At 40.3% G+C, this 24984-nt stretch overlaps 2 protein-coding genes across 7 annotated transcripts; both read left to right on the top strand.

Annotated features, from left to right (window-relative positions):
* Positions 1 to 397: 397 nt before the first annotated feature.
* Positions 398 to 4316, top strand: them4 (thioesterase superfamily member 4). The gene is made up of 6 exons (XM_053433550.1): positions 398 to 893; positions 1477 to 1666; positions 1781 to 1943; positions 2249 to 2359; positions 2775 to 2899; positions 3016 to 4316. The coding sequence occupies exons 1-6, from the start codon at positions 777 to 779 to the stop codon at positions 3060 to 3062; spliced, it is 753 nt and encodes a 250-aa protein (XP_053289525.1). The 5' UTR covers positions 398 to 776; the 3' UTR covers positions 3063 to 4316.
* Positions 4317 to 6708: 2392 nt separating this feature from the next.
* Positions 6709 to 24324, top strand: rorc (RAR-related orphan receptor C). Of its 6 annotated transcripts, none has more exons than XM_053433546.1 (13): positions 6709 to 6989; positions 7098 to 7177; positions 11900 to 11929; positions 18618 to 18703; positions 19237 to 19378; positions 19464 to 19667; positions 19920 to 20021; positions 20106 to 20227; positions 20954 to 21086; positions 21189 to 21296; positions 21426 to 21536; positions 22085 to 22194; positions 22345 to 24324. In XM_053433546.1, the coding sequence occupies exons 2-13, from the start codon at positions 7126 to 7128 to the stop codon at positions 22507 to 22509; spliced, it is 1365 nt and encodes a 454-aa protein (XP_053289521.1). In that variant the 5' UTR covers positions 6709 to 6989; positions 7098 to 7125; the 3' UTR covers positions 22510 to 24324. The 6 variants fall into 6 exon arrangements, with proteins under 6 accessions (XP_053289521.1, XP_053289516.1, XP_053289519.1 ...); XM_053433541.1 differs by having other exon boundaries at positions 19464 to 19829; XM_053433548.1 differs by lacking the exon at positions 6709 to 6989 and adding an exon at positions 18294 to 18411 and having other exon boundaries at positions 7128 to 7177; positions 19464 to 19829.
* The last annotated feature ends 660 nt before the right edge of the window (positions 24325 to 24984 follow it).

Genomic DNA, 24984 nt, shown 5'->3' with positions numbered 1-24984 from the left:
TATCATGCAAACTCCAAAGGTCGTTTATTTTGTCCATTTTGGGCTGCTTAGAACAAGATCATGTCGGTTCTAAGGTAAAAAAAACAAGCAATTGGTACAATTTAGGTTAAAAACGCTGGTGAAAACACCACTAGGAGTATTTTATATTGAATATCTGCCAATAGATCCCTGTCAACTCAATCTTACACACTGAAGCTTTAAAGGAAGTTTCCATCAAACAGTCCTCTAATCCGATTCTCAACAATAGTGCCACTCTGACTTTTTTACTGCAGCTCTGTCTTATGTCATTGCCACTGTTGTTATGAATTGATCGGTCAACATTTAAATAAAGTTTTAAAGAGAAAAAAAACGCTTGCTTTCAACGGGGATCAGCAAATCACAACGCAAGGTGGCTAGCACGTGACCCAGATGCAGCAGGATCAGGAAGTGGACAGACGCGGATCCTGATGACACATGAAAGGTGACATGTTACATGAACTCGAACTTTACGTGTTAATGTCGCCACGAACGATCCTCCACGTCATCAGAAAGCGTAGCAGTGGCGTCCTGAGCAGAGGGTGACGTCCCACTCATCTCTGTTTATTTATTTTCTTAGTTAATGTGGATGAACTTGATGGGAGTCGAACTGCGTACAGCTCATAAAGTGACACGGCTCCCGGTGTCCGCGGGGTTTCAGTGCGAACCTCACATGTACGCACACTGTCCGTTCTGAGCTCTGACACTCGGTGTCTTCTACCACTTCTACCTCAACCGCCATCAACCGACACAGAGCAGATATGACGAGGAGCCTTGGTGGGTTGTTGTTCAGAGGCGTCCACAGCCTCACCTCTATCCCGGCCGTGAGGACTCAGCTCGGCCACCTGGCTTCCGGCAGCGCGGTCAGGACCGTGATGGTAGGTAGAGTCCGCTGCTCTGATGAAAGAGAACGTGTGTGTGAAATAATCAATAATCAAAATGAGAAATCTATGAAATAAGGTCATTTTCCAGAAAAGCAAGGCTGCAAGCAACAAAACCTAATTGAGCAGCACTTGAATGTGTCAATGTTAATCTCAGTCTGTTGAGTTTTCTTTTTACCCTGTATATCTTGTTAAATGGAACCATGGTTTGGCTCCATATACATACATTTTATAGTTTTAATATAAGTTGAGAGTCTAGAGATTATCCAACAACAGTAGAATCAAGAGGAACTGGACCTGGTTGAAGACGTTTCTCTTCTTATCCAAGAAGCCTCATGGTTGAAAATGGGTGAACATATTTCAGGACTAAGACAAATATGATCAGGGGATAAAATAATACAATACTAAAACATTAAAGTTCAATATTTATATAAGATGTTATGAGCGACATTCTACTATTGTCTTTATATATTGTCACAAGTCACGACCGTATAAGTCCCTGCCGTCTTTTCGCAGCCACATTTTCATTATTAAGATGAACGTCAATAACAGATTTTTTGTGTATTTTACTGTTTGGTAGACGCTGCCGTCGTTTCTTTCGCCCAAGCCCCGGGACTTCAGCCTGCCCAACTCCTCTTGGGGCTCAGAAATGTTGCGGTTGCACGATCATTACAACAGCCAGTGTGAGGGGGAGATGGAGGAAGGAGAGGAAGGCCGAGGGCTTTGGCTGAGACTGCCAAGCTACAATCGCTCCCTCAAGTATGCTACAGGTAGAGCTGCACACTGGTGTCTATCATACCCTGCAATACCTGTTTTTATAAGATGTTTTTCCTGAGCTGCTCTGTTAGATGTTGACTCCCTTGTGCGTGTTCTTCTTCCATTAGGTGGAGTTTACCTCAGTAAGATGGTCCAGGCAAATGCTCGTCTTTTCACCCGTAACAGCCGAGAGCAGGGGGCAGGATTTGAATACGTTGTGTTTGTTAACAAAAAGGAGAACAAGTGCGTGTGCATTTTCCAGGCTGGACACCTTCTGGAGGGGCCACCAGGGTAAGAAAACACAGTCAAAACAGATAGCAGTGTTGTGTATGTCTGCCTGGTGTTGTCATATTTACATTCCACTTCTACTTAACCGCATTCTGAAAACACCACCGTAATATTATCTTGAATACATTTTCATATGTTGCACCTCTTATACCGTCATCTTCCTAATGAAGGCAAGATCCAAAAAGTGAATCAATACATTTAAGAAAAGACTATTCTTATTTAATGGATCAAGTTTAAATCTTCAAACTTAACAAAACCCCACTTTTAAAACTTTGGACTTGATATGTATTATGTATGTGTGTTTCCAGTTGTGTCCACGGGGGGGCGATAGCCACTATGATTGATACCGTGACAGGGACTCATGCCAATGTAGTGTCCAGACCTGTCATGACCGCCAACCTCAACATCAACTACCGCAGGTACAAGAATGAACAACTTTAACATGTTTTCTGTGTGTCAGGGTCTGTATAGTCTCATATGTTAACATGAGTAGGGTTATAGGAATATGACCAGCGCAGCTCAGGTGGTGCAGAGTCCCTGCATTAGACTGCAGGTGCTCAGGCAGAACAATATTATCAAGAGTTAACTGGAGTTGGGTCAGTTTACATTCACACTGAATGCACAAAGATTCAGTTTAGTAATGTTTGAAGCTGTAACAACAGCTATCGGTTGTTAGACGTTTGCTTTAAGCCTCTCCTTAACTCAGATGTTAAAATACTGGTATAAATGATAATAGTATATGCATCCGAATGTGAAAAGTACAAACTCTCATATCCATATTAGTCGATATATGTTCTGACATTTGTTCCTAACAAACTTTTGTCTTGTGTCCAGTCCCATACCACTTGGAAACACAGTGTTGATTGAATCCTCTCTGGATTCCAGGGAAGGCAGGAAAATGTTTATTTCATGTAAAGTCACCAGCACTGATGGCTCAAAACTGCACACAGAAGCAACAGGTACAATTTTATACACACACCTTTTTCTGAAATATTCTAAAATATAAAAGATATCTGTTCACTGACCTGCTGTAACATCATTTTTTTTCTTGTGACCTTTCGTGCTTCTTGTGTAGCACTGTTCCTGTCAGTCAATTTCAGTCATCTATTGAAGGGAGGATGACACAAAGAAAAACACCTTCCCAAACCTCAACAGCAGTGTGAGAGAGAGATGTGTGAGTGTATTACTGATTTGCACTGTTATTGCCTTTGCCAGATGATTTAATATATAACTTATTTTTGAAGTTTTACTAATCATTTTTATTGTTTTTTTTATTGTTATTACACACTAGTATGTACCTCTACTTGACCTCCACTGCTTAGTGTTGTTATCATATCATATACCTCATATATATCATACATATTTGAAATGTGTTGATTCAACTAAATGTTATGTATTATTGCATCTTGAGGTGCTGAAAGTGACAATAGATTAAAAAATGTACTGTACCCAAAGCTTTTGTTTATTCTAATAAATCTTTACCTTAGGGTTTTATATAAATCAGGTTTTTATTTGTCTGTCAAAAAGGGAAATTGCAGGTAATACAAATTGAATTGTATCCTCCTGAGATTTAGTTTTAAAAAAACTGTGATTGCTCCTTTATCATATGGAAATCTTTACATGAGTATGATAAAAACTTACAAAGAAACGTTGGATAACACTCATTTTCCAGTTTGAATTGAATAAAAAAAGATTCAGTCAATAACTCTGAATGGTGTAGAGCAAAGTGGTCACCAAACAGTGAAAAAGTCAGGCCAATTTCATGCACTAGACAATCCGTGACCTTGTAGCAAATTATAGTGGAAACAATTATGGGAGAAACTTTTTAAGTGCCGTTTCATTTCTATTTTTACAAGTATGTTATAAGTTTTTTTTTTTTTTTGCTTCAACTTCACACTGAGATTTTAGTTATCTGTTACATAAGTACATTACATGTTCATGAAATGGCATTTTTTTTAAATCATATAACATAAAACTATGTACTACATCAAGTTGTTCATCAGATGGTTTGCTTCACACAGTCTGACACAGAAATGACTGAAGTGTTCCATAATAAGTAACACTGTCCACATCACAGAGATCTGTGCTGCGCTGGCAGCTACTGTAGACCACAGTGTTAAAAAGTGCGCCTGTCAAAGACACCTGGAAACATAGAGCTCCAACTTCTTTTTACCACTCCAACTTTCTTTTACACACCACTATGACACATCTGAATTTGACTGTAATATTGATTCTCTACCAACATTTTTCTGTTGTTTGTGTAAAAAATTCTGTTTGCATTGTGCTTGACATGACAGAAGGAATAAATAAACATCACAGATTTATGCAACTGGCTACACAGCCATTCAAACAACAATAAACTGGTATAATAGAAAATGGGAGTTTAAGTCTTGATTTATTTCAGGCAACAAATTTAACAACAAAATGTGTTATTAATGAATGTCACAAGACTGAGCTGCTTAAACATTGAAAACATAAATGTTAATTAACACGGAAATATTTTTGGGATTCACAACATGTAAAAAGGAGTTAAATTAATTAGTTATCTTATGTGTCCTGTAATGTTTAGATTTTCCAATGAAATCCACTCTGACTAATATAGCTTCTATCACTCTCTGGCATTTTCTCAACATAGGTTTTTGTTTATGCTTTTTGTAAGGTAAAAATAATAAGTAGTAGTAATAGGAATAAGTGATACAATTTATATTAGTAATTAGAGAGTTCGTTTGTTCAAGTGTTGCTCCTCAGTGAGTTTTTGTGTGTAAATATTGGTCCTACAAACCGGGCATGCGTTTAACTGAGTTTACCTTCACTTCTCACACAGTCTGGTCTGATATGTGGTTTTTTGAGCGAATGGGCTCATCACAGTAGAGGCCTGGTGGTCTTCTGAGGGCCCCTCACATTTTAACCTCAGAGGACTGCAGATGGAAATGCTCCCTTGGTTTTTAACAACATACGTGAGTTTGCACCTTGGTGTGTGTGCGTGCGTGCGTGCGTGTGTGTGTGTGTTCGGTGACAAATGCAAGTGAACACCAGCAGTTATTTCAGAAGAGTCATGTGGTCAACTTGGGTTCGAGGAAGCCGGTTGGGGGGGGGGGGGGGGGGGGGGGCGTGGGAGGCAGAGTATGGGCAGTTGTTAACTTTCAGTTAAAACCACCTTTTAAAAACCTATGTTCTGCTCGTTCAGAACAGTTTTTACTGTAGATAATATACGATAAAGTGCAACTTGGAGAGCTTGATAACCAAATGTGATTTGTTCTCAATAATCATACAATCGTGATAAAAGTGAAACTGGAATGTGAGTCTGCAGTTGATTTGACATTTTGATTGAACAAATTTTGCCTTGAAAGTCTCAATCTAAAATAGGTTTGGTGCATTTTGCTGACAGTTATTGATTACTCATATGCCAGGAAATACGTTTTTGTATCTTAAATAGATATATGTACTTTATTGTGTAATTATTGTGTTACAGCAGCATGTCAAAGGCATTGCACATAGAGCAAAGAACAAAAGACTAAATACAAAAGATACCTGTGCAAAATTGCAGCAATTGTTTGAAAAGTAAAGTTAGGAACATGACTAAAATAAATAAATATCTTGTACACAGCATCTGTGTTTGTTTTCCTCTTCAGTCTGTTGTTGATGTGGACGCCCAGGTACTGGTAATCCTCCACTGTGCCGACATCCTCTCCCAGAATACGCAGTGGCTGTGAAACCGTCCTCTTCCTCCTGAAGCCGATCAACATCTCTCTGGTCGTGGCCATATTCAGAAGCAGAGGATTTCTACCTGTACTCGACCTCCCTCCTATCACTTATACACCCAACCACTGCTGAGTCATCAGACAACCCGGACTTAATAGGCATATTAATAGTAATATTGCATTTTGAGTTTTTTTATTGTGTTCCAAATAATTAACTAAACAAATCACTAAGTAGTATATGTTTGATTTAGTGGGTGGGCCCCTATGATGCCTATCACTTATCAATACTATAGAGATGCTTCTCCTGGGACATCACAGCCATTGAAAGCAGTCTGGCCTATTACAGTGCTAGAAGTGGCATTGAGTAAAAGTAGTACAGTGAACATAATATATAAGAATCCATATTTTAAAAGCCAATATTGTGTTTTTGTTTAAACTTGAGTTGACAGATACATCTGGTGAAGTAAAAAATACTTTATATTTTCAGTATTTGCATCTAAAACGTATCGGAGTATAGAAAACAGTTACTGTAATAAAGTGCAATACTGTAACAGTAACTAAATAGTTTACATTTACTCAAATGCTGCACTTACAGATATAGTCTATTCCCATTGTAATTTATTATGAAACATCTAAGTTTTTATATATTTTTATACTTGTATACATTGTTTCTTTTATACCGATTACTTAACAAATGATATGAATTGCCTCTTTTTTAATGATGCATCACATAGGCCCATTATAAGTAAACCAGCGTCTGCATATAGACATGTGCTGAGGGCTGTAGGTCCTGACAAGCTTCTAAATTTACACCAATTTTATGAAGAGGGATTTAAACCATGCGCTGGCATCTAATGCGTCCTCTGCTCATTGTGTATTCTCTCAATTAGTGTGGCGGACATTCGTGGCAGCAGCAGCAGCAGCATCATGGGATTATATTTCTCAACTGAGCGCCACAGAGCAAAACCCGATCCGCTGTCGTTACGTAAGAGCCGGTGACATAACTCTCTCCAGCCCGGGATGGTCAGGGCGCACAGAGAGCGCGCGGGGGGAGGGAGGGAGCCGGAGCGCACGTCCTGTGTTCGGCCGGACGGTCCAGCTGCCCTCGCTCCTCTCTGGCGCTGCTGCTGCCTCAGTTGTCGGGCTGGAAATTAGATTATTTCACAAAACAAGCGCACACGAGGAGGACGAGAGTGGAGTAGGGGCCCGGAGAAGTGAGGACGATGACCGTCGAGTTTTGGGAGCCGCTGTAAAGGACTGGAAGAGGAGGACGAGGAGGAAGAGGAGGAGATGGCCGTGCACGTATTCAAATGCCTGCGCCGACCTGAGCGCTAGAAACAACCAACAGGTAGTTTTATGTCATTCTATATTTTCTGCAGGTATAGTGTCAGCAGGTGGAGTTCACAAACAGCCTGACTTAGCCAACGTGTGTGTGTCTGTGTGTGTCTGTGTGCAGGGCCGTGAAGTGTTTCCACAGGGGAGTTATGGAATATGAGGATCCAGACGTGCCCCCCGCTGACACCCCTATCAAGAGAGGTGAGAGGCTGCATCACTGAGGACTCTCTCTCTCTCTCTCTCTCTCTCTCTCTCTCTCTCTTTCTCTCTCTCTCTCTCTGCTGAGGCATGAGCAGGCCTCACGAAGATTGAAGACCGCACAAGTGACATGAAACTGTTTTAGTTGGGTCTTCATACTCTCAAGTGTTATTCTATGAGAACCTTGTGTGTGTCTCCCCTCATCCAGGACTGGCTGAAAAAAACAAATCAAGATTTATCACAGTATAATTTATGTCAATGCAAATATAACAAAAGTTCACTAGACCTATTGCTATATTGCATATCCATTGTGCGAGCACATTGAGGAGATATGGATGAATGGATGTCCTTCATTGATCCCAAATTGGAGAAATCCCCCACAATAACACATTCAACACCAAATTGATCCTCCTCAGGTATGACAAATGTTTTGCTGTTTATCAACTGTTTGTCAATTATCAGAGTTTAAAACCAGAACCTTTCACTCAGGAGCAACAATCCGCAAATTTAAAAGAAATAACCATGCCATCTGTGTCCACTCCCTGCGCTCAACTTTCCCCTCACCGGCTCCACCACTTTCTCTCACTCCCTGTTACCGTGTCCACTATTATCTTCTTTCCCTGCACTCTCATCCATCTTTACCTCGTAAACCCTCCTCATCCCTTTCACTGGGGTGTGGTTAAGGTGCTGTGAGTGGGTAAGAATGGCTGTAAATCCGAGTAATCCCCGGGGATTAGGTTTTATTTTTTGCTTCTTTTTTTGGTCAATGCTTTTCTATTCAAAGCCTGGCCGTGGCTAAAATCAAGCCGTTGGCTGTCAGCGGAGATAAGACACTATGTCCCTCTGCCACAGAAACCCACTGTACACCTTTCCTTCTTGTCAAATAGCATGGAGAAACAGATCGCTGCTATAACAAGAACGACTGTTAGGATAACATGTTCGGGCTCTGGTTATGGATGTGAAGTGACTGACTGAAGGAAAGAATAAAGAGGTGGACCATGGATTTACATCCGTTACTCGAGTCAAAGTTGGAGGATCACAGACGAGTCATGATCCATTCAGAATCAAATTCCTGCAATTTAAATTCTATTTAAATGAACAGTTAGTCAACACCAAGGATATGGAGCCATGGACGTGTAGTTTTGGGTGTATTTGGGGGGAATCTGCCTCTGAGACATCTGTTTCTTCTGTAAAACACAAAAACAAGATGTCTCTTTAATAATCTACTTCCATTCTGACTATGTAGACTATGTTTTATGTCTTTTGTCCTTAATAGAGAGGATTAACTCACACTATATCATAGAAAGAAACAAAATAACATATATCAGTATTGAAGTATAGTATGTACTGTGGAGGCTTGAATGATATACATCCATTGAAGGATGAAGTCATTCCTCATATTTTTGTGCCTAAAATCATGCAAACTTGCAGCTAAATCAAATGTGAGAACTGGACGTTACAGGGTTAAAGGATTGTGTAAGAAAAAAAAACCCGGCAGCTACAGAGCAGGTACTGGAACTGCTGTAATGGTGTTTTAATCTGGTTAAGGTGGAGTTTCAGTGTGGTTCCACAGTTTTCTTTCTGCTGAGGAGGCTCATCTCACCGTGATGAGTGTGTTGGTTTAGTGGCTGCTGTGGGTGTCTTTTCATTTTTCTTGAGCAACAGGTTTGCTTCTCTGGCACTGCTTGACATTGCTTCACCTCCTGCCTGTGCAGGGTAAATCTCTGCTCCTGTTTATTATTGGATGCAAAGTGTCTGCGGTGTCCCTCAGGGATCTATTGTGGATCCAGTCCTCTCCTTCACATACTTTAGATTGTTTTTATTCTGCAGTAACTTTTTACCCTAATATCAGTGGCTGTTGTAACAGTATCTCTCAACCAAACCAAAGTGATAAAAAAAATCTGGCCTCATGATTTTACAGCAATTTTATGCATTTTCATAAAGATGAATTGGCATTTAGTTTTATCAGACAAAAATTGACATAATTTCAAATGTGTTATTTTAATTTTAATCCCCTTGAAACTATGCTGTCATTTGGTTACTAAAAAATTACTTCGCCTCACTAACTGCGAGTTTAGGTTTATTTCATATTAATAATAGTTTTTTAATTTAATTTTTATGGCTGATTTAGGAACACAGGATTCTTAGATAGCTTTTATTAGCGCCGGAGTTTGACAATTCACACTAATCCTGACCAACATCCAAACTTAACTTATCAAGCTTGCTGTTAAGCAAATTTACATAAGTATAGGTAATTTTATTTTATTTTTTTCTCTTTTTTGGGTTTACATAGTTGTTCCACTAGTTTTATCAACAGCATGAATTCAATAAAACTAGCAGTATCTGTATGATAGTTGTAATGTATTTACATTACTATATATGTTTTTATAGTAGGATACATCATGTTTTGTATTCAGGCAAAGTTGTGGGCCTACTCTCTGGGTTCACTGATCTTCACTGTTGTTATGTAACGCAGCAACTGTCACTTCAATAGTCAGCGTAGATGTCAGAGGGTTGAGACGTTAGTGCGATTTCGACTGATGAGTTGTGTTGATGTTTGTCCCGCTGTAGTCATCGGGTCATACATTCTCATTTTGTGAGACTGATATGTGTGTGTGGTTAAATGGGAAATGCAATCTGTACAGATGCAGCTGTTGCTGATATCATGAGATCCTGTTTTCACCATTAGCCTCTGACCACAACTGTTTATTCTATTCTACACAGAGATCAACTTTAATTTTATAGTATTATAAAAAAAATGAATGAAAGACGGTGAATAGAGTTTTGCTGCAGGTGACCTCAACCTGAATCATTTTGATTGATCTTACAATTTTTAAATAATTAATTTAAAACTCCTGGATCCGACCCCTTATCTGGATGTGCACCAAAATGTAATGGGTTCTTCCCAGACCCAAATCACATCCCTCCATAATGTTTCATAGAAAAATCCATCCTGTGGTTGTTGTTGTTCCATCAAACAAACAAACCAAATCATATTCATGTATTTCAAGGACGAAGATACGTTTCTGTGACTGATGAAACCTCAAACACATCACTGCAATGTATTGAAATTGTTAAACATATTTACTGTGGTAAATCCATCAGTAAATAAAAATTCACATTGCTTTCAATTTGATAATGATGCTTTTATTTATTCCTTCATTGTCCTTTTTAATGCTGATTGAATTTGATTTCTTTTCACCTTTACTTAGCAAATCGTAACGGGTCGTTTGCTCAGTGTTGAAATTTCTTGACATTTTCCGTGTGTGTGTGCACTGCTCTGCTTTCATTCCTTGCTTTCTGCTTATGTAGCAAAAGTGATTTGATGAGAGGAGGAAAACAGTGGAAACCACAGAGGGCCTTTTCAGGCGCCAGACCAAGACTGGCTACAGCTCTGCATCTTCCACTGATGCTTATCTCTCCTGCCTACAACCCCCTACAGTGTCTCACACTCACAAACAGAAATAAACACCCTGGTTCTGAACCGACTCTCCATACGTTTTCTCACGTTCACTGCGATTCAGACTTTCTCACAATTGCGGTCAAACAGGCAGAAAAAAAGGAGGACTTATAACTTCTCAGACACCCACCGTCCTTATCTCCTGTGTGTGTGTGTGTGTGTGTGTGTGTGTGTGTGTGTGTGTGTGTGTGTGTGTGTGTGTGTGTGTGTGTGTGTGTGTGTGTGTGTGTGTGTACGTGTGTGTACGTGTACGTGTGTGTACGTGTGTGTGTACATGTGCGCCGAAGAGTCACATGAACATAACATAGACAGAGCACTTTAAATAGGAATCCTTTAATTTCACCTCTGCCATCACCAGGGCTTCTTATCAGCCCACAGCTCTTTGTACATAAGATACTGCAAACCCTCTTTTAAACTGCCACGATGAGTTCACAATCAAGAGTCTGTCACAGTCAAATCGGTTTTAACTTCAAGTCTTTTTACATTTCTTTCACATTGTTTGATCTCTTGGTTAGAAGCTGACCCTGTGTTTTAAATAAGTTCTATTACATATTAATAGTATATTATATATGTTAATCGATTTTAGCATTGCTAGTGTATTTGTTACATAAATAGTTTCACCACGGAGCTAACCATGCAACTTTCTGTGACAGAAGCAGTATTCAGATCATTTATGTAGGTGGAAGAAGCAATGTAAAATTATGGAAATACTCCATTACAAGTAAAAAGGTCCTGTTTACAAATTTTTACTTAAGTCACAGAATTATTGGCAACACACTGTCCTTTAAGTATCGAATTTAAAAGTTGTTGTTGTGTAAAATCCGCCAAATCAGTGTTGAATTATTAATGGATCACTATTGATGCATGAGTTTGTGTTGTGTCTGCATAATTTTGGCAATTTTTACATTGCAACTCAAATGTAGAGGAGTAAAATGGACATATTTTATATTGGTAATCTAGTCGAAGTGTGGATTTGAGTAAAAGGACATAATTAAGTAAAGTTAGGCAGCTATAAAAATATTTAATTTAAAGCAAAAAAAATAAGTATTATTGGAAAATGTGGTTTAGTCCTGGGTTTAACCTCATTAAGTTTATTCTAACGAAAGGTTGATGTGAAAACCTCACGAGTAAACGGCACATTGTGGTTTTCGAAAATTAAAACGGTCACCTGCGTGCTTGTGTGTTGGAGCTCGTAGTAAAGCTTCGATTTTAAGTTTAGTGTTGCTCAGCTTTGATTCACTAACTGCGTCTTTTTGTTGCATCAGGAGGAGCCTTGTCCAAGAAGACTCATTTGAGTAAGTTCTCTATGTAAACTCTGTGTGTGTGTGAATGTTAGCATGTGTGTGTCTGTGTGCGGGAGCATTGCTTGTGTTTGTGCTAGATATTTGTGCATGCATTGTGGTTAACGCTAAAGTTAGTTGAACATATAACATTTGCACCTGTACAGCAACACACACACACACACACACATATATACACACATATACACACACACACTGTGGTATCATTGGAGTTGGGCCATCAGCAGCGCAGTGTGTGCTGTGTGTTGCACCTGCGCTGCCCGCCACACACACACACACACACACACACACACAAACTGCTATGGCTTTGGCAATTTGGCATCTGAATGCAGACAGCGATAACATCTCGTCTTTTTTTAACTTCTTTGGTTTAGCGCCACTCTAGCACACCTGGGTGTGTTATCAAGTGTTGAGATGTTGCACGTAACACACTACCAATCCGCATGTAAGGTTGCGTGATAATAAACAAACTGGGCATAAATAATAATGCGTTTATGGCTGGGTGAGTGAGTGTGTCCATGTACTATATATACACATATCTGAGGAATCATCACCATTGTGGTCTTAGGGACTTGGCACTGTGGAATGCTGTGATGGATGGTCACTGAGTCAATATATTCAAGTGCTGCTCATAAGACACAGTTCTGTGAGAAAACACGTTTCACTTTTTTAATAGTGTGGTTTCGGTACTTTTACCCACGTAACAGATCTGAGTTAGTTAAAGAGTCAAGTTTGGAAGAACCTGAAGCTGCTGCAAGAAGAAATGATTCCTTTATTGATGAATTAATACCTCACTGTCAGTGAATCACTCATTTGCATTTGAAGCAAAGGGACAATTGTGAGGTTGAGAATAAATAATATCTTACTATGTAACTTGCGTGTTTTTCTCTGCCTCCCCTGTTATGCCTGTTGAAAGTGCTTTGATTAAAGTTCTCAGGCAGTTTTAAAGGTGCCAGACCATTTGAAGTACATTTTTTGATGTTTGGTGCAGAGTGAGGGGGTGACAGATAACAACAAAGATATAAGGAAAAAGTACCTTGAGAAAAAAGTCAAGTAAGGGGACAGTCCCCCCCTTTCAGTGTCTCTCTCTCACGATCTCTCTCTCTCACACACACACACACGTACACACACACACACACACATATGCACGCATACACGCACACGCTAACAAGGAAGGTGAGGCGGTGACTGACACACAAAAGTCTGAATATGTGCGCTGAAGCGGCAGTCAGCACCCGAGCAGACTCGCTGAAGGACGACAAAAGAAGAAGGAGAGGAAAGGGTGTAAGAGTAGGTGGTGCGAGGGAAGAAAACTAGAGTCTAAAGAAAGAATATTGTCAGACAAAGTGACTTTGTGAAAGTGGGCCAAACGTCTGAGACAAGTGGAGGAGTGATGATGATGCGAGGTAGGCATGAAGTTCTTTGCTGTGTATGTGAGGGTGTGTGTTTGTGTGGGGGGGAGTACAATCAAGGATATTTTATCAATCTGATTAAATACCTTCTTTTTTTTGTCATCGTTTCGCTCTAATACACCCTGATTTGAGAGTGATTGAGAGTTGCCAGGACTGCAACGCGGCTGTTTTAAGGTTATAGGTTTTGGTCATCACGATGATGACTAACACGTTAACGATATAAATAGCTGCATCTTCATTTAAGATTTTATCAGATTCATAAACTAACCGTGAATTCATGCAGACATTTATGGCGTCAAACTTGTCAACTTACTTTGACTTTATCATCTCGTGTGATTGAGCTTTTCATTCAAGTTCCCACTTTTCTATTTGATTTATTCTAATGTCTGAATTCACATTTTTCTGTAGGTATATATTTATCATTTTCTGTGCTTTATTGGATGATTATGCTTCAATCAGCCAAATATATATTTTCTCTAATATAGAGTATCTATTACAAATCCGACACACAAACACACACACATACACACACACCACACACACACACACACACACAGACACACACACACACATCGAAGTACTTACAGTTTGAAAGTTTTTAAATATACTGTATAAGCACTGATGGTCTTTGTTTTGAAACTCAATCAGACCTCTGTTGAATTCTTGATTGGCTGACTGTTGGCTACATTCACATTGATTTGTGTGTTTCAGTTTTCTGGTTTAGTGATATGACTCAAGTCTTAGCTCCCTTTGATGGATTTTGGATTTGAATCATATCTCAGGTATTTCCTCTCTCTCTCTCTCTACCACATATACAGTGCACCTCAGGTCAGAAACTGAGCTGATTTTAAAGGGTGAGAATCAGGGAAATAAGTTATAGAAAGAGTTTGACATTTAAAAAAACGAATGCCATATGTTTGCCTCTCCTTCGTTTACACTAATCATATTTCCATAGTGATCCAATAGAGCAGGTTATAATATGACAAATGTTTTTGCAAATACAAACTCACGGCAATTTAAAAACGAAAGAGACAGGAAAACAGGATGCTTCACGACCGCGGTGCATCAGTTTGAATGGACTGACTCCACACGCATACAGTAGACAGGAAGCATAGTAAATTATTATATTGTTAAAATGTGTTCATGTAAAATAGTAATGAATTTCATTTCTAACACAGATATTCACAATTAAGAGAATTTAAGCATAAAGAGGGGGAGAAGTAATACATCATGAGAAATAGTGAATGTTCAATATGCAAGCTGCTTACTCACACACGCACATTCTCTTGCAACATGCAAACACTCACACGTGCACACGCATAGATGTGCAGCTGCTTGTTAGATGGCGCTGAGATGTAACATCTCAGGCCCACAGCTGTGTCTGGATACTGTGTGCATGACGATGAAGGAAGAGGCTGAAAATATAACTCCACATTTCTGTGTCTTCACATCAACCGGAAAACTATTCATTTTCTCCCACTACACACTCACGAAGGGCTCTGTACCACACATTTGCCTAATATGCACTCACACACACACACTTCGTAAGGCTTTGTTGTTGCGTTCGGGGTATTCCTGTGTCCATTCTTTTAGCGTTTCTCTATCAGAAAGGATTTCCTTGTTTCTCCGTGTGCAGAAACCTGCACAGTGCATCCAAAGCAGCAGAGGCGTTTGGCTTCAGATCAAAGTGAACATCAAAATCGCAGGTGACACATTCTCTCCCAAAATATGGTGAACGAAATACAACAGTTGAGCTGCTTCATATCCTTTGCTACCGTCAAATCATCACGGCTGTCAATCCCCCTATAAGCGCTCGGCATTTAAAAGTTATGTTAATTGGTTTTCAGATCTGCGTAGATAATATGTTTGCCTCACATAAGACACTGTGGGTAATTTTGATAATTAGATGTTTTATTGTTGTCAATATTGACTGAAGCCCAGCAGTGAAGGAGTTCTCACAGTAATGTAACGGTCTGGTTCAAAAACATAAAGATACTTCACACCCGTGCTAACCCGTAAACCTTTTCTGATCAGAAATATTCAGTACAGACGAAGGCGGTGAAAGACTTTCTAAAATAACCCAAATTGTTATTATTGGCAGTAAAAATGTTTACTTCCAAAAATCATAAAAGTTATTTGAAGGAATTATATAATATAGATTACAGGCCTCAGTTATAACTTCTTGTAAAGAAAATCATTTCAGATTTAAATAAAAATAAAAATGTTGCATGTAAGAGAAATTTATTGTATAGATTGTATTAACCTTTGTGCGACTGGACCAATGAATATAAATAGTATAGTATGTATTTATATGTAGTATGATATTTTGTACGCAATATTTATATATATTGTATCGTTTAATACAAAAAACATGAGAAAAGGATTGTTTAAATATATATAAAACGCCTATTAATAAATTAATTAATCTTTTAAAAAGCTTTTGAAAAACATTAACATATAGAATTTGATACAATAGCTTAAATGTTGCATATATCTACCAAGAGATACACAATCTTTTTCAAAATATTATTTGCTTGCTTTTGAATAATGTTTCGTGATTTCTGAGAAGCTTTGACTAGAGAGATAAAGATAAATGAAATGATCATAAACAGTTTGTATTTCTCCCAAACTGGGACTAAATAACCTGTTATACAAAAACTATTGATTGGTTGAGCTGTTTATAAGACCACTGTATGTTAGTCTGTGTGTGTGTTTGTGTGTGTACAAACACTGTTTGTACTCTTGCGTGCGTATACACCAAAGGTAAGCTTCCGTCAGAGGAAGGTTGAGGTTTTCTGTCCGTTTACAGTCAACAGAACAGACTGCTGACAAGGTGATTTCAGGCAGACTCTGAACAGTTTAGTAGCAATCTGTGTCGTCCCCCCCCCATTTGCCACACAAATTTCAAGTGAAAGTGCTAAATTCAGCATTTCTGGGTTGAAGCCTTTCATTGAAATGCGGCTTCTTTCTCCCAAAGGTTTCTCTTAATGTATCGTACACAGAACCATCATTTCACACATCTTCCGCTGTTTGTACGACAACTCCGAAAACGATGTGTTTTAAGTAGAAAGTCAGTGATGAGACTTGAAATCCTGATTGAAAGACGTAAATCAGGTTGTCTCTGTGGCGGCACCTTGGTATACTTTGCACGGGGGGGGGGGGGGGGGGGGGGAGTGGGGGAGGTGGCACTCGTTTATTTCCACCAGCAAACCAGAATCTTCCATCGCTGCAAATATACTGTACTCAAACCTCTTCTGGTTTTTCACATCAGCGTAAGAGAAAAAAATTCTCTAGCTTCATCAACTCACAAAAATATGTTAGGGGTCAGTTGTTGTTTGGTCTCATTTTTGATGGTTAAGTTGGAAAAAAGCATTTTGCCAAGAAGTGCTACAGTTCATTTTTCTCTTGTGCACAGAAGCAGATAATATCTACAATATTATATTATTATATCATATTGGGTTTGGAAGCGGCCTGAGAGGATATATCGGCAGCAAAAGAAAAAAACTTTAAATTTCATGTACATTTTTATTTAAAACAAGCACTGCATTGTATTTAACAGTCAAAGTAACCCTTAGGGATGAAACATACAGTTGGTGGATTAGGTCTTATTCATTATTTTCATATCTTTATCTCTCTCTCTCTCTCTCGCACACACATGCACACACGCATACACACACAGGGAGATTCTGGTTTTGAACGGTCTTGGTCTGTGGCTAGAGATAAGAAGAAGAGACCAAAAAAAGGACGAGATTGGTATCAAGTCAAGTTCCTTTAACAGCTAGAGCTCCATTATTACTTTTCATTTTATTTTAGCACCAAAAAGAAGTCTTGATTTCACCTGATGCCGCCTCAGATAACATGCTTTGTGTTGAGTGTAACATCTTTATCAAGTTGAGGATGATCAGAGCCACACGATTGCGTGGAAAGTTCTGGGAGGAGAAGTGTTTGTGATTGCTGTGTGTCTTTTTGTGTGCGTGAACAGTGAAAGGTCGTGGGTGTCGGTGGATTTCCTGTCGTTTGAGGTTGACAATCAGAACTGAAATAGCAAAAAAAAAAAGAGAGAGAGACCACCGATGATATTTAGTTTGCAGAAAAACATTTCCACTGAGCGTTAAATCACCGAGTTGTCTTTTTAAAATGTGTGACACTCTTTAACCCTTATCATGGTCGGTCTTGAGGTTGATCAGTCGCCTCGATTAGTGGCAGCAGCCGCAGAACTAATCTGCCCTGCAGTGGTTAATACTGCTTCATTATCTTCATGTGAACGTGTTTCACCCGAGGCCGACCGACTTCCTCAGGAGCCTCGGGGTGATCCCTGTTGCACGAGACAAAAAGGGAACACACTGACACACTAACACACACTCGAAAGCAAATCTGACACAGTTGTGCGCGGAAACGCTGCCGTGCATGAGCATCAGCGTCAGCTTGAGTTGCAGAGGACGATCACAGTGCATGGTAGAAGGCAAGAGAAGAAGGTAGAAGAGGAGATTGTTGAGGCTTTGAATATATATCATAAAACATGAATTATACAGTATGTGATGCACGGTCCTCCAATCCTCTCGTTGACATCGTTAATGAGGACAAAACCTAAAACTTCTCACACCTGTCACCCAGACTTTGTTCCTACATGTGTGGCCCTTTAATGACTCTAATGACGTCTGAAAAAACTGAATTCACCACAAGATAAAAAGGACGAGGGGGGGCGAGAGTTCACAGAGATCAGGGGATCGGGGGGAGGTGAGAGGGGGACGGCCGTTACTGGCAGTGATGGAGGAGAGAGAGTGCATTACTGGCATCTGTGTCCTTGATGAGCCAGACAGAGAAGGATTCACAAAGAAAGAGATGACATGAAAGAGGGACAGTCAGAGCGAAAGAGAAGCCAGGCAACCACTTGAAAGGCCTCTGAGGTTTACACCTTCACATTCTCCGCCTTTCTCCCTTTGCAGATATTCCACGTCTTCTCAGGACTCTCTCTCCTCAGCGTATTTGAAGTTGTTCTGCTCATTGTTATTAACGCAAGGGGTGTTACAGAGGAAAACACCTTTGGTTGACTCTGGTCACAAGGTAATTGTTGTTGATGCCTCAGGGGAAGTACAGCAGAAGACATAAGTTCTCACAGTGGGAATCATTTTCCAGTTAATTTCTGGGGTAAAATGAATGCAGCATCAGTGCTCACTCACAGTGCCAACCTTTACTTTTAGACTTGTTTGATATTAATAATGGACATATTGATGTGAAGGTAACTGCTTTTACCTCCTGTGTTTTCTCAGCCCAGATTGAAGCGATCCCGTGCAAGATCTGCGGCGACAAGTCCTCTGGCGTGCATTATGGAGTCATCACCTGCGAGGGCTGCAAGGTGAAATGCAACATATGTATTAGATACACACATACAAGGCATATACACGTTCAGATTTATAGGGTTGACAGCACTTTCATGATCTGTCCATTCAATTTGAAGCAAGCTGCATGAGAACCTACCTTAGCATTAAGACTGCAAACAGGGAAACAGCTAGCCTGGCCTTTCACTAAAGATAAAAAAAAATAACACACAACATCCAGTTGAGACTGACTTAGCAAATAGCATTTCCCATATTTCACCAGATATAGAACTTTTTCTTTAAATAACCATCAGAGTGCGATCAATATCAACACACTGTAGTTATTTGCATATATTTTGGCTGCTTTGTTGAAATGACAGAGAAAGACACAGCGATGTCAAAGCTGATGGATTATACCATCACGTCAGCGTTAAGTTCAACAGTAAAATGTCCTCCTCACTACATGCCTTGGTCCCAACTTATAAAACCATTGATGTACCGTTATCAGACTTTTGTAACTCAACTCTCTGCCTCTGTTCGACTGTTAACCGTTCATTTTTCCATCCCTCAGGGGTTCTTCAGGCGCAGCCAGCAGCCCACTGTGTCCTATTCCTGCTCCAGGCAAAGTAACTGTCAGATCGACCGGGCCAGTCGCAACCGCTGCCAACACTGCCGTCTGCAGAAGTGCTTGGCACAGGGCATGAGCAGAGATGGTGAGGCTTAAACACACCCAAACTGATCGAGATGACACTTGATTCATTTTCTTAACTTTGTCTGTTTATCTCTTATCTTCCTCAGCCGTGAAGTTTGGAAGGATGTCCAAACGTCAGCGGGACTCTCTGATCGCCGAAGTGGAGAAGCACCGGCAGCTGCAGCAGCAGCAGCTGCATCAGCAGCAGCTTCAGGGAGACGTCCAGTCTGTGTTGTCCTTCCCCACCAAAGCCAGGCAAGACCGCTCTCCCCAGCTCCTCCAGCCCATGGCTCAGGCCTACTCTGTCACTGGTGAGCCTGAGCTGCTGTCCTACACCAATAATGTTCACCCCTACCTTGTGTACTCGGCCAACGAGTCGCAGGTATCAGGGATGATCTACAGAAGCTCCGGTGTCTCTCCCCCACCCAGGTCCCAGGGGAGGGGGGGACAAAATGGACACCCTGACATAAGAGGTGGGACACTGGTGGTTGACCCCACTTCACTCAACGCAATGTACTTCATCCTCCTTTGTTTATTCCTCATTTGTCTTTTCTTCGTGTCAGGGTTTGAATTGAGACAGCAATCTCATGATCTGACGGCGATCCATCCCTACAACCCTCTGGAGGAATCCTACAGCATTTATCCTCACTCTCTGAGAAACATAGGTAAGCAAACAGCACGCAGGGCTAACATGTCCATTTAGGTGTGTAGCAGACTTCGTATTAATGAGTGCTTCTGCTTGTTTTCAGATGAGCTGTGTGCCAGTATCGTGCGTTCCCACCGAGAGACCAGCCAGTTCCCATTGGGGGAGCTGCAGGCTCTCAGGTGGAAGCTGTTCAGTAGAGAGGAGATCCAAGCCTATCAGAGCAAAGTAAAACCAACCCACCTGATTACAGTTTCCTCCTCTTTTTTGAGTTCTCAGACATTTTGTTGTGTTTGTATGACTTTATGCAGACAGCCTCAAAACAAAACATTCCATCAAATCAGAGACATGTTTCAACATGTCCCCTTCCTCCTCTTAAAGGTCCAGTGTTTAAGATTCAGGTGAAAGGGATCTATTGGCAGAAATTGAATATAAAATAATCCTAGTGATGTGAACCCTAATGTGCTTCATCTAAATTGTATGAATTGTTGTTTTCTTTACCCTAGAATCGCCCCTTTAGATTTAAATATGCAACTTCACCACTAGAGGTCCCTACATTCTATACACTGAACCTTTAAGTTTATGTTCAATTTAGAGGTATTGGTATCATGGAATATTACTGTATTTTATGGTATAGTGAGCGGCATGGTGGTACAGTGGTTAAAGTTGTTAGCACATTCCAAGAGTGATTGAATCTCTGCGTCGGTTTTATCCTGCTACTCTGGCTTCCCCCCTCTGTCCAAAGACGTGCAGATTGGGGTTAGGTTATTTGGTGACTCTAAATTGTCCAAAAATAGGAATGTGAAGGTTTTTATGTTGGGCCCTGTGATTAGCTATGATGGGTGACCTGCCTCTCAGCCAATGTCAGCTGATATTGGTTCCATGTATAAATGGATTTTGTACTTTATGACAAACATGATATTTAATTGTGATTTTCCTCTGTCCTACTCTCAGTCAGTGGACGACATGTGGCAGCATTGTGCCATTCGACTGACCGATGCCGTGCAGTATGTAGTGGAGTTCGCGAAACACATCCCAGGTTTCCGTATGCTCAGCCAGAACGACCAGATTGCACTTCTCAAGACAGGTGAGGTTACCGGTCACTTACAGAAACTGACCCTATGCTTTACTCTTTGCTCCCTGGCCTTTTGACTGATTGCTTTTCCTCCCGTCTTCCCCTTGCTCACAGGCTCCATGGAGGTGGTTCTGGTCAGGATGTGTCGGTTCTTCAACACAGAGAACAACACTGTCTTCTTCGATGGGAAATTTGCTGGAGTTGAGGTCTTCAAGTCACTGGGTGAGGACCTTCACACGTTGATCCAATCTGAGGCAGAAAGGCAGATCTGTTACCATTCATGCAATGAGCACAGTATCCTGTATATTAATGTGGTGGTTTTTCAGTGCTCTGTGGTCTCTCTGCCTGCAGCGAGTGCTGATTTGATCACAGCAGTGTTCGACTTCGCTCATGACATGTGCGCTCTGAAGCTCACTGAGCAGCAGATCGCTCTCTTCAGTGCTCTGGTGCTGATCAACGCAGGTAACGTCTCCCCTAACTCTCATCCATGTTACATTTCCAAAGCATGAAACGTTGGAACACGCTATAAAAAAAAATCCTACAAGCTTTACTATTATCATCAGGTTGCATCAGAAACAAATTTTTGAACATTGACTAGTCTTGATTTGTATATTTAATGTCCTTTTATATGTTTTCTCCATCTTTCACCTGGAGATAAATAATGTTATTGGATAAATTAGGGTCATAGACATTATTCAGCTTTTCCTTGATCACCCAATATCATTCCTTTACAATATATATTATTTGTGCAATATCCACTGTTAAGTTAATGCAACAGATTCGTTTTTTAAATTTAACTGAACATTTACATTAAATGTATTTCGTCCTTACATTACTTAAGCAACTTTTTTGATGGTTTCATTCATTCCCACAGCTTTTACGCCATCTAGTGGCTGTTCATAATCATAGTACTATGTACAAAATCCACATTGGTTCATTACTTTTCACACTAAGAATTGCATCATTGTTAAAAAATCCTCACATGCTTTGGTTTCTGTCTTTCTGTGCAGACCGTCCATGTCTGGAGGACAGAGGCAGGGTCCAGCGGGTGCAGAGAAGCGTGGAGTTAGGACTCAGACACATTCTACAGCGAGACAACCTGGAAGGTCTATTGCACAAGGTACAGTCTCTCAGTACAGAGCAAATGCTTTCTGTTCATTCATCTCACTCTGCTAAAGGCTGATTTCATCATTTTATCTCCTTGAATATGTGCATGCTCACCTTCCTATGGCAGATAGTGAACATCTAAATGTGTCTGTGTCCCCTGCAGCTGTACCAGAGGATGGCAGTGTTGCGATCGCTGTGCAGTCTTCACATGGAGAAGCTGCGCTGGTTCAGTCAGCGTTACCCTCTCACGGCTCACTCTCTGTTCCCTCCGCTCTACAAGGAGCTGTTCGCCTCAGAAGCCGAGCTGCTGCCAGGGACCACACACTGATGATCCAGCAGCATAAACCAAACAGACACACAAACACACACACATGCATAGACACATTATTTTATCACTTTCTGACAGAGTCTATTTTTCTAATAATGGAAATAAATTAGATGCCCACAGTCATAATAGTGTATTAAGTATTACATGACCTCCAGAGCTTTGTTTTGGTAGCTTATGTCAAACATATATTTCAATATTTTGACCAGTTTTACTACCAAGGGAATTTTGTGTTTTGTCGTCACATTATCTTTGGGATACAGGATTCATTTTCCCTCAGGATGTGCTGTTGTGATTCTGTTCAGTCAATGTGTGTTGACTGTCAATGCTTTCAGACAGATATATTCAAAGAGGCAGAACAATGGCAACATGGTCCACTGAGACTGAAAGTCGTAGTCCACTGAACATCTGTCCAACAGCTTCGGATCAGCAGTGGATTTGAATCTGAACGCAAACACAACAAAAAGGAAATAGCACAAAATATCAGGTTAAAATACAGAGACAAATATTTTACAGATGCAAGTATGATGGAATTCAAAAGAGCACATACCTCCGCCAACGCCCAACCGTCCCCTTAAATACAATCAAACTGCACCAGGTTTCACACACGGTTTCCCTAAATGTGCCTCCTTTTCCCCCCAAGATCTGTAAATTACTCCCTGGGTAAACAGTGAAGATATTGTAATGTTAAAGAAAGAGAAAACGGATTCCTGCATTTGCCCTCTGAACTGGATCCACACCACATTCTTACTTCGACGAGTTCATGGAAATCTGTTCAGTTGTTTTTGTGTAATCTTGCTCACAAACAAAAAGAACAACAAACAAACGGGCATGAAAACATAACCTCACTGAGCCAGAAAGCCCAGAAGTGCCCAGTAACGGGGCATTACATTTCCAAAGACCAAGATAAGAACATCAAGCAATAAATAAGTTGTGTAGTTGATTAGGTCGCACCGTGTCACGACATAACCAAGTCGACACGTTCCACTCTGTGCACAGATTACATCCACATGTTCACACTCTGTACGACCCAAAAGATAGATTTGGACCTCAATATCATTTTTATACAAATGTGGGAGCCATGTGGCAGAAACACAGAGCAGTGATAGTATGGGTGAAGCTAAATAAAACTTGTATCTTTTGTGAAATCATGCTCTACTTTCAGGAACCTTGAGCACATAGCGATCACAGAATGGCATCAGCTCAGCATCATTGTGCTATTTCAATCATGTGAGATATTTGAAGGTAAATGTACATGTCGAAACAAGTAGTCCCTACAAAATGTGAAACATTGGAAGACATCAGATTCTGCACACTCACGCAGAGAAAAACATCTGTATCTGTTATATCTGAATTTGTAAATGACTCGAAACGACATGCGAGAACTTGCCTCTTTGTATCCACATGTCTCTAGAGAAGGGTTTCTCCTCAGGTTGATATTGTCAAGTCCTACGAAGCAGCAGTACCTCAAACTTTTTTTTATCCTTTGTGTTTGAATAACTTCTCACTGGCTTTTGTATCTTTAAAGCTTTGGAAACAATGTTGCATTTAATGTAGAAAACATGGTGGAGATACAGTAGACGTTGCTTCCTCTGTGTGCAAACTTTTCCCTTTTTCTGATTGAACTTGCATTTGTTTTGTTTTCTCTACACACAGTAACTTTAAATAAAGCAATGAGTAAAGAGGAAATGACGAGAGGCTCCAGCATTAAATACCGTCTGTCCGGGTGTAGTCTTCTCTGTTCCTGGAACAGCTGAGATCATGATGAAGTTAAATCCATGTAAATCCTCTAATAAACTGCTCAGGCTGTGACACCAAGCACATGTGGGAACTTTATTTGTCTATTTGTGGAAAAGAGCAGAGTGATATAAAGTCAGTCACGCGAGAAACAGCATTCTGATCTCTTTGCGTATTTGATGAGAAAAACTAAAACGTGAATTTATTCATAGTGGACTGAACGGACGAGGCTGATTTATCATTCTCGGTAGCACACTGACACACGGACGGACAAACATCAGTATCAGCACGATACTGCAAATGCACCATTTAACACACAGGAAATGTTAGTCATTGTGGGTGACCGTTAGTACACTATCCATCGGCCTGTGGAAAGTTTTCATCAGGTTGTCAAAAAACAAAAACTGTTGCTAACCAAGTTAAGAGGAAACAAATCATTATGAGTCAATTGGATTTGGTAAATTTGACCTAATCCTGCAAAACACCACAGAAGCTTTTTGTGGTAAATGTTATTTCACTCATGCTACAAAGCTGCTGTTCTGTTTATTTATTTCTGTGTGTGGTTTCTTTCTAAACGACTTTCATAAACAGCGAGTTTTTCATATTTCAGTTTGGACCGACATTAGATAAACAGTTCTTATAAGGTCATATTGTTGAACATGAACAACTTGCCCTTTTCCCACTGGTGGTAACAGCTGCAACACAAACATACAACTTCTGCATTTACGCAACTAATGACGT

This window comes from Pleuronectes platessa, chromosome 10, assembly GCF_947347685.1.
Source record: "Pleuronectes platessa chromosome 10, fPlePla1.1, whole genome shotgun sequence".
NCBI lineage: Eukaryota > Metazoa > Chordata > Actinopteri > Pleuronectiformes > Pleuronectidae > Pleuronectes > Pleuronectes platessa.
Note: the sequence above shows the minus strand (reverse complement) of the source record. Positions and strands in the feature narration are given on the sequence as shown.

Bases quoted from the DNA above. Each gene is read 5' to 3' on its own strand.
- them4 (XM_053433550.1), top strand. From the start codon at position 777: ATGACGAGGAGCCTTGGTGGGTTGTTGTTCAGAGGCGTCCACAGCCTC. The intron at 1,667-1,780 runs GTAGAGCTGCAC...TTCTTCCATTAG, and splicing joins CTCCCTCAAGTATGCTACAG to GTGGAGTTTACCTCAGTAAG. The intron at 2,360-2,774 runs GTACAAGAATGA...TCTTGTGTCCAG, and splicing joins CTCAACATCAACTACCGCAG to TCCCATACCACTTGGAAACA.
- rorc (XM_053433541.1), top strand. From the start codon at position 7,126: ATGGAATATGAGGATCCAGACGTGCCCCCCGCTGACACCCCTATCAAG. The intron at 18,704-19,236 runs GTGAAATGCAAC...TCCATCCCTCAG, and splicing joins TCACCTGCGAGGGCTGCAAG to GGGTTCTTCAGGCGCAGCCA. The intron at 21,537-22,084 runs GTAACGTCTCCC...CTTTCTGTGCAG, and splicing joins TCTGGTGCTGATCAACGCAG to ACCGTCCATGTCTGGAGGAC.